The following is a 9,300-nucleotide window of genomic DNA, read 5'->3' as shown; positions in this document are numbered from 1 at the left end:
GTTCTAGTCTCTGAAAACGCACTGGTCAGCAAACTGCCCTGAGTGATTCACTCAGGGGTTCCCTGAATTTCCTCCACAGAAAACCATAGCGACGCGTTGTAACCCTATCCTGGGTTTGGGTTACATTATTGTATCTACAGCAAACCGCCCTGAGTGATTCACTCAGGGGTTCCTCCACTGAAAACCATAGGGACGCGTTGTAACCCTATCCTGGGTTTGGGTTACATTATTGTATCTACAGCAAACCGCCCTGAGTGATTCACTCAGGGGCTCCTCCACACAAAAGGATACGCTCGCGTTGTAACCCTATACTGTGTTTGGGTTACATTATTGTATCTCTAGGCATCTATGTGTAGACTGGTGGTAATTGCGGTCGGAATGTGTAAACACTTCTACTAGAAGTTCTAGTGAGTTTTACATGTTTAACCAAAACAAAACTTAAACGAAAATCTGTCTGCATGCTTCACTCAGAGCACTCATAAGTAAGGATCTGTTTTTAGGCCTAGGAACCAATATCCCTGTGTAACAGTGTGTTGTTTGTGACTTGAACACGAGTTGTATACGTTGCACTTGCAGTGAAAGGCTTAGTCCGAGCCGACGCAGACCACAGTAATGGGGTCTGCGGCCGCGTCTATCTCAATCACGGAAAGCCACCTCCAGTTTGGAGGTGGCACTTATAAGTAATATATGCGCCCGATATATACAATCCTATTGCGTGGAACTTACTTTAATCTGAACCTGAATCATTTATCTACGTGCATGCACGCTATGATGACCTGGTAGCGGCCACAACATAACAATATATCAAGTTGTTAACGTAATGGTAAATATAAACATCCAAAGAAAATGTTCTGTCTTCATTCACATTTGTCAACCAATGAAAATCACTTCCGGTTACTTCGGCTATTCCCGATGTTTAACAGGAAACATCGTAGGTAGTCTGCGCCATCGAATTATTATTTCCGAGTGAACCCGAGGCTACCGGAAGTGAATTTCATTGGTCGATCGAAAAATCTGTCCAATATGTCCAAAAGTATCGAAGTTACTCTGACTACGATAAATTATTGCATGAAAACAAAGTTCTGAAACGGAGATAAAGTCTTCGGAAAGCGATATTGACAAACAGAAGGTCTGTACTTGATATTTTGGGTCGGATATAACCCCGTCACGCCCTCAGTGCTACTCGATTCACCTATCCAATGCCCACAACAAAAAATGGAACAATTTTTACAAGGGTGACTGCAGACAATAAACCCGCACCCTCACATTACCAAAGCGGAGTTATAACGTCTGCATTTGCGGAATATGAAAGGCTGTACCACTACCACATGATCACATCAGGAACAGACGGAAGGGTTCCCGCATCATAGCATAATATTTTTAAGCGTTAACTACACTGAAGTTGACTTATACACTTATAGTCTTACCGCCGTATGTACCACTTCGCCTAATCTGGCGCTTGATTGTTTGGATTTGATGATGTTGACAATTCTCGATTTTGAAACTGTACGCTTCATTGTGCAAACATCCAATCGTGTATTTCGGCACCAGGTGCGATCGAAAACTTCGGTAACAATCGGGAGTCACCGCCAAATCTCCGAAGCACGAATCGCCTACTAGCGCCACCACTCGGCGCATAGCAGAGCATCGCTTCCATAGATATCATCAGGAGCGTATAAATCGCCTCACCTGAACACCTGTCCACCCCCACGCTCGCCTCACCTGAACACCTGTCCACCCCTGCGCTCGCCTCACCTGAACACCTGTCCACCCCCGCGCTCGCCTCACCTGAACACCTGTCCACCCCCGCGCTCGCCTCACCTGAACACTTGCAAGTGTTGCTCCATCTCGCGCAGCAGCGTCTGGTACTTGAGGTCGAGCTCTCGCATCTGTGTGATGCTACGCTGAAGCTCATTAGGAAGAAACTCCATGCAGTCGACATAGTCGTCGAGGTAGGCCGCCGAATACAACGCCTCCACCGCCGCTTGATTCAACATGGCGACCGGAGCACGTCCGCGAAAGTTGCGAAATCGGCGACGCCGCCGCAGCGGTGGTCGTTAACGTCACCGGTCGCACGCCGTGGCTGCGTTGTTGCGACGGATGATCGTCTAGCGCAGGCGTGGCCCGCTACACGTGCGAGTCGGCGTATCATAGCTTCACATCACAATGGGGCGGAGATGTGCGCGCGTCGAAACCTTCCGACGGATTCCGATTAAAGATTCGCCGCCGAAAGAACGCAGGAATTCAAGCTGCTGTCTGATACAGTCATGTGTTACAACCTAGATTTGCTTCGGTGATCTAGTCAATGAGAAATCGGGATACTTCCGATTCGCTTGTCATCCGCGCAACGAATCGTATGTGGATTGCGCAGAAGACTTTACATATTTTGCTGTCAGGGTCATGGATTTATCGGCCATTGCCGCTTCGTTTGATTGCTTTGCCAGCCTCTTTAGGAATAATATGTAGTTTAGAAAGATCTGCAAGAGAAGGACTACTGATTACAAACATGAACAGATAAAGTTACAATTTATTATTGCACTTAGCATGTTTGCCTACATATTGGCTAAACTCATCTAACTTCTCTGTTTTCTTAATACTAAAACTAGTGACTAAATATATAGGTACAGTACATCATAATAATTATGAAATTTGTCACATTTACGTTCTAAATTCCATATTACTAATGCCGTAATGGTCCATAATATTATTAGGCATCTATTAGATACAATAATGTAACCCAAACACAGGATAGGGTTACAACGCGAGCGTATCTTTTTGTGTGGAGGAGCCCCTGAGTGAATCACTCAGGGCGGTTTGCTGGTGCGTTTTCAGAAACTAGAACTTCCAAACTGGGTTTATTCTAAACACGAACTTTTCTCCGCTATCCTGGAACTTACTATGTATCACAATACTCTGTATTAAACTAATATAACCCGTTACAAAAATTCGAAGTGAGAAGCGGCGAATATATTGAGCGCCATTTTTGTTGACCTGTGATGTACGCATTCCCAATGCGCATAGCGTTCGACTAACTTCGACTCCAACATCGAATGTATCATTGGATGCCTGCTGTCAGTCGTGACGTCATGACGAAGTTAGCCGAACGCTATGCGCATTGGGAATGCGTACGTCACAGGTCAACAGAAATGGCGCTCAATATATCCGCTGCTCGTCACTTCGAATTTTTGTAACAGGTTATATTAGTTTAATACAGAGTATTGTGATACATAGTAAGTTCCAAGATAGCGGAGAAAGGTGCGTGTTGAGAACAAACCCAGTTTGGAAGTTCTAGTCTCTGAAAACGCACTGGTCAGCAAACTGCCCTGAGTGATTCACTCAGGGGTTCCCTGAATTTCCTCCACAGAAAACCATAGCGACGCGTTGTAACCCTATCCTGGGTTTGGGTTACATTATTGTATCTACAGCAAACCGCCCTGAGTGATTCACTCAGGGGCTCCTCCACACAAAAGGATACGCTCGCGTTGTAACCCTATACTGTGTTTGGGTTACATTATTGTATCTCTAGGCATCTATGTGTAGACTGGTGGTAATTGCGGTCGGAATGTGTAAACACTTCTACTAGAAGTTCTAGTGAGTTTTACATGTTTAACCAAAACAAAACTTAAACGAAAATCTGTCTGCATGCTTCACTCAGAGCACTCATAAGTAAGGATCTGTTTTTAGGCCTAGGAACCAATATCCCTGTGTAACAGTGTGTTGTTTGTGACTTGAACACGAGTTGTATACGTTGCACTTGCAGTGAAAGGCTTAGTCCGAGCCGACGCAGACCACAGTAATGGGGTCTGCGGCCGCGTCTATCTCAATCACGGAAAGCCACCTCCAGTTTGGAGGTGGCACTTATAAGTAATATATGCGCCCGATATATACAATCCTATTGCGTGGAACTTACTTTAATCTGAACTTGAATCATTTATCTACGTGCATGCACGCTATGATGTCCTGGTAGGGGCCACAACATAAGAATATATCAAGTTGTTAACGTAATGGTAAATATAAACATCCAAAGAAAATGTTCTGTCTTCATTCACATTTGTCAACCAATGAAAATCACTTCCGATTACTTCGGCTATTCCCGATGTTCAACAGGAAACATCGTAGGTAGTCTGCGCCATCGAATTATTATTTCCGAGTGAACCCGAGGCTACCGGAAGTGAATTTCATTGGTCGATCGAAAAATCTGTCCAATATGGCCAAAAGTATCGAAGTTACTCTGACTACGATGAATTATTGCATGAAAACAAAGTTCTGAAACGGAGATAAGTCTTCGGAAAGCGATATTGACAAACAGAAGGTCTGTACTTGAAATTTTGGGTCGGATATAACCCCGTCACGCCCTCAGTGCTACTCGATTCACCTATCCAATGCCCACAACAAAAAATGGAACAATTTTTACAAGGGTGACTGCAGACGATAAACCCGCACCCTCACATTACCAAAGCGGAGTTATAACGTCTGCATTTGCGGACTATGAAAGGCTGTACCACTACCACATGATCACATCAGGAACAGACGGAAGGGTTCCCGCATCATAGCATAATATTTTTAAGCGTTAACTACACTGAAGTTGACTTATACACTTATAGTCTTACCGCCGTATGTACCACTTCGCCTAATCTGGCGCTTGATTGTTTGGATTTGATGATGTTGACAATTCTCGATTTTGAAACTGTACGCTTCATTGTGCAAACATCCAATCGTGTATTTCGGCACCAGGTGCGATCGAAAACTTCGGTAACAATCGGGAGTCACCGCCAAATCTCCGAAGCACGAATCGCCTACTAGCGCCACCACTCGGCGCATAGCAGAGCATCGCTTCCATAGATATCATCAGGAGCGTATAATGACAAACGGATTTGTCATTATACGCTCCTGACACTGGCGTAGCTAAGGGGGGGCACAAGGGGGCCATGGCCCCCCCTGCTGATTGGCAAAAAAAATATAAAAAAAAAATTCCCTTGCCTCACGCGTCTTTACAGGACTGGCCACAATTCCTCTTACTTCTGCATCTGCTGAACGAACATTCTCTAAAATGAGCATTGTCAAGTCTATACTTCGTTCTACAATGACCCAGCCACGATTCTCTGCTCTCATTCTCCTTTTCGCTGAACAGGAGTTAGTGAATGACATTAATGTCAACGAAATCCTCAAAANCTTGCGCCGAGTGTCGTACGCAGGCTCTTAAATCGCGCGCGGGCCTGCATCGCGTGTACCTGGCCAAGCCGAGAGTTGAACAAAATTATGTCGCCCCCTGGCGAGCGGACGCAGCCCACTACTTATCGTTTTTGTCGAAAGTAGACTGTACCGAGCGCGCTCCACGCTCGCCCTAGACAATCTACACCTCCTCGCGCCAAACAGTGCGGTCCGCGAACAGCCGACCCCGTTCGTGCCGCGGTTGCTGAGCGCCCGGCATGCCTCCGCCCCAGAAAAGGCACCCGAGGGCCGCAACCACTCAGCAGAAGAAAATAAGCGGCAAAGCAGTCAAGCTGCCGCACTCGCCCAGTCTGCGACTTGATTCACCGGGCCCAGTAGGGCCTGCATTCGGAAACGGTTCACGCCCGACGGGCAGCGAGTCTGCCGGTCGGTGGCCATGGGGTCCGTGCCTCAAGTTCGAACCCTCCGAACGCGGAGGGCCCCCCGCAGAAGCGACCAGCCCGCGTCTCCCCATGTCCCCGGTGACACCGGCCGAACACACAAACAAAAAAAAAACACGCGCGGGCGTGCAGGGCGCCGCCACCGCCCCACGCGCGTGCGATGCGCGCCCGCGGCCTGGCCGGCGGAACGACTGATGCTGGCTCCGGTGGCTCGCCCCGCCTGGTGAGGCTCCAGCAGGCCGCGTGGCGCCTCGGACCGGCGGACCAGCCCGCAGATTGCCTGCCTTTCCTAGCATGGCTGCTCACTGTGCAGCGTCCCAAAAGGCTACCGCTACGCTTAGCAACAAACTCCGGCGCACGCGGCCAGGCCCCACGCGAGCGCCGGGAACGTCCGCGCGGCGCGGGCGACAGCCGGCCTCGCCCGGGGCGGCACGACCTCCCCCTGCGCAGGACGGGCACGATTAGCGCAAGGGGCAGCCCGAACGTGAGATGACGTGCCCCCGTGCCCGCCAAAAACACCGCGGCAGCCGCCCCACCTGCAAACTTGCGGAAACTCGGCCACGACGAGCGAGTCAGCCGCGCCCGGCGACGGCGCGCGAGCCGACACTCAGCCCGCCCGGCGCCCACCGCGCGCGAGTCTCGCGACGATAGCAACTATCCTCCAGCCACCCCACCTGGAGCGCCGTAACACACTCGAAAAAAGCTCTGTGATAGACATAACACTATACTCGGCAGTAGCGCCTGTCATCGCGTAGCGGCCAATGAGCGAGCGCGTCATCGCTGATTGACAGCATTTCTGGAATTTTCTTGTAGGAGCCACTACGTCTTAGCCATGAGGCGCGCCACTCCAAAAAAAGTTTAGGGACCGTTTGGAGATGGCCTCAAGCCGTCCATTCCGAAATGTCGGTTTGATTGCGCCCAGTTTTCGCGGAGTGCGTTTTCAGACCCCTGTCTAAGGTATCTGTCTAAGTGGACAAAAAGGGGGCGGCGTATTCGCTGTTGGGGCGCGGCTTTGCCGCGAGCTGTGCGCTACGCGCAAAAACCGGGGCTGCAAGTCCGTCGAGGCAACAGGCTATAGTTGGTTCAAGGATAGAGATGATGTCCAGTACGGTGATTGGATAGCATGATGTTAGTTGATAAGATAGGACTGGACATCTTCTCTATCCCTGAGCCTTGGTTAGCCATGAGGTGTTACCTAGCTTGGGTAAAGCCAGGTAGTCAAATTTTAGTCAAATGGCACTGAGGGTGGTCACAGCCAGAGTGCTTTTGCGCCCTCAGTGGTTCTTTTACGTCCCCATTGGCCAGTAATATTCCTGGAGACGGGACCGCCATTTTACGTGGTCATCCGAGCCACGGGAGATTCACAGTCTCCAATGTTGAGAGCCAGGTTTTTACACCTTGAGAAAATTCACTGCCCTGGCCGGGGTTTGAACTTGCAGCATTCAGTGGACAATGCCTACCACTGGGCCACGGAGGCTCGCTGGTGGAGTCTAGTCTGTACTTGTCCGTCGTGAGGTAGCCCGACGAGGCTGTGCCACTGATTGTCTATACAGCCTGACACGCTTCCATACAAAAAACGTATCACGTATGCAGATCTAGATGAATAACTCTGTATATCTCAAATAAAAGTTCAACTATTCTAGTATTAGTATTAGTTTTACCACCTTTGGCTTTGACTTGCCTTGTTTGACATATGAACGTTAACTCACAGTCACAGTTGTCCTGCTTCTAAACTAGAGTAGAGTGTATCTCTTAATTCACGGTAGAATCTGCTAATTCTCACAGCATATCAACTAAATTCCACGATTGTTTACCCGCCATGTTTACACTGTGCATGCTCAACAATTGAGACACGGAAAACCCGAAACAGAAAAGACTCGCTAGAAAATACTACAAGAATAGTACAATAGCCGCACGATGGCTCTCACGTCAATTACACACCAAAGCAAACTTGTGGAACGATGTTCACAAATGTTTGGGCCATTTGGAAAAACCTTAGATGACATGTTCTCGGATCTAGTGTTGGTTTACATGAGGACCGCAGATCGTTAATTTCCCTTTTTCGGTCCATTGAGGATTTTAGTCTCAGGGTTCTTTCTACGTTGCGCAAACGGAGCGCGCGCGCCCCGTTTGGGATAACTCCCCCCTGTTTCAATCGTTGCGCCCCGTTTAAATTACCTCCGCCCCGATTAAATTCCACCACAATAAAAGTTTGACAGCATGGGAATCGATTGTCAAGAATTCCCATTCGACCAGGACACCCGACTCGTGTATTTTTACCGTACCACGCGTGCACTGCAGACCACACACAAGTACAAACAGTCAACCTGTCCTGAACCCAACACTAACTGTACACCGACTCGGCTATCTTATATATACAAGAACCCCAAATACCGTCTATGGTGTGGTGAAAATATGCAAATTATCTCCTGTACCGGCCTGAATATAGACAAACCCCTTGAGATTGGTCAGCCAAACTAGGAAATCCGCAGTTTGGGCAGCACAATCGCTGCGCAATCTCGAGATTGTGCTAATTCCAAGTTTGGGTAGGTACACAACACGAACACCTGCATCATATTCATGATAAGTAACGCCTAACGGTTACCGGGTACCCGGTTATGCTAACCTCATGTGGGCCATACACAGTGGCTAGAACCTTTGTATTTCCTTGTTCAATATATGCTGATCCATCAGCATGAGAAAATACGCCCTGTTTACATCGAATACGCCTTAATTCATTAGGTTTACGACCATCTGTTCTGAAACCTTGCTCTGAAACAACTTCGACACCTGCCATCTTTCGACTGGCGCGTTACTACCAATAGACTGGATCATATCTCCACACTATATTCTCACGTACTCCATGTACTCTCTTTATGGATCTATGTGTGGAGAGACGGTACCCGTCTATAGTAGCCAATGCCTATGTGATCAAAACATGTGAAACTGACAAAATATCGCAGTAAATATCTTGATGTTTATGAATTTTATTTTAACACTAAAAATATTAAATAAAAATAAGATGCTAAAATTATATTGCAGTTGTCTAATGTCTTAATGTCAGCGATCTATTTGTATTAAGTTGATATATTACAAGACAGATCTCTTCTGAGAAGAAAATCAAAGATGGGGTACGTTCATAACAGAAAATATACGAAATTAACTGAAAGTACGGCGATGTCATTTAATCACTAATTTTTGGATGACCAATTAGGGATGTGGTGAGTTTATGAGTTTGAAGTGTTTCTTTCATAGCGCGCAATTTTACTTTACTGGACGTATTCCGACTCAATTCTGTTCGGGGCTCTTGGACAGTCGTACCCAAATTTGGAATCTGCACAATCTCGAGATTGTGCAGCGATTGTGCTGCCCAAACTTCGGATTCCCTAGTTTGACTGACCAATCTCAAGATTGGACAAACTGAAAACAGTCGGTAATTCAACAACCGCTCATAGCAAGTGTGTGGCTAGTCCGAGCCAACGCAGACCCCAGTAAATTGTAATGGGGTCTGCGGCCGCGTCTATCTCAATCACGGAAAGCCACCTCCAGTTTGGAGGTGGCACTTATAAGTAATATATGCGCCCGATATATACAATCCTATTGCGTGGAACTTACTTTAATCTGAACCTGAATCATTTATCTACGTGCATGCACGCTATGATGACCTGGTAGCGGCCACAACATAACA

At 47.6% G+C, this 9,300-nt stretch overlaps 2 protein-coding genes across 4 annotated transcripts in view; one reads left to right on the top strand and one right to left on the bottom strand.

The window, feature by feature from the left end:
• Nucleotides 1-4,722, bottom strand: part of LOC106812930 (inhibitor of growth protein 2-like) — a 12,824-nt gene extending 8,102 nt beyond the window's left edge. Inside the window, exons 1-2 of the mRNA XM_014816943.1 lie at nucleotides 4,611-4,722; nucleotides 1,822-2,477 (exon numbers count right to left, since the gene is read on the bottom strand). Of these exons, the coding sequence (XP_014672429.1) occupies nucleotides 1,822-1,997 (176 nt within the window). The 5' untranslated portion in view covers nucleotides 1,998-2,477; nucleotides 4,611-4,722. The remainder of the gene's footprint in view (nucleotides 1-1,821; nucleotides 2,478-4,610) is intronic.
• Nucleotides 4,723-8,721: 3,999 nt separating this feature from the next.
• Nucleotides 8,722-9,300, top strand: part of LOC106812813 — an 11,904-nt gene continuing 11,325 nt past the window's right edge. For 2 of the 3 annotated variants that reach the window (XM_014816810.1, XM_014816798.1), the window contains exon 1: nucleotides 8,737-8,833. The gene's annotated coding sequence lies outside the window, so the exon portion shown is untranslated. Of the gene's footprint in view, nucleotides 8,834-9,300 lie in introns of all 3 variants that reach the window. The other variant, XM_014816804.1, reaches the window with a different exon arrangement.

This window comes from Priapulus caudatus, unplaced genomic scaffold (assembly GCF_000485595.1).
Source record: "Priapulus caudatus unplaced genomic scaffold, Priapulus_caudatus-5.0.1 Scaffold21, whole genome shotgun sequence".
Classification (NCBI taxonomy): Eukaryota; Metazoa; Priapulida; class Priapulimorpha; order Priapulimorphida; family Priapulidae; genus Priapulus; species Priapulus caudatus.
Note: the sequence above shows the minus strand (reverse complement) of the source record. Positions and strands in the feature narration are given on the sequence as shown.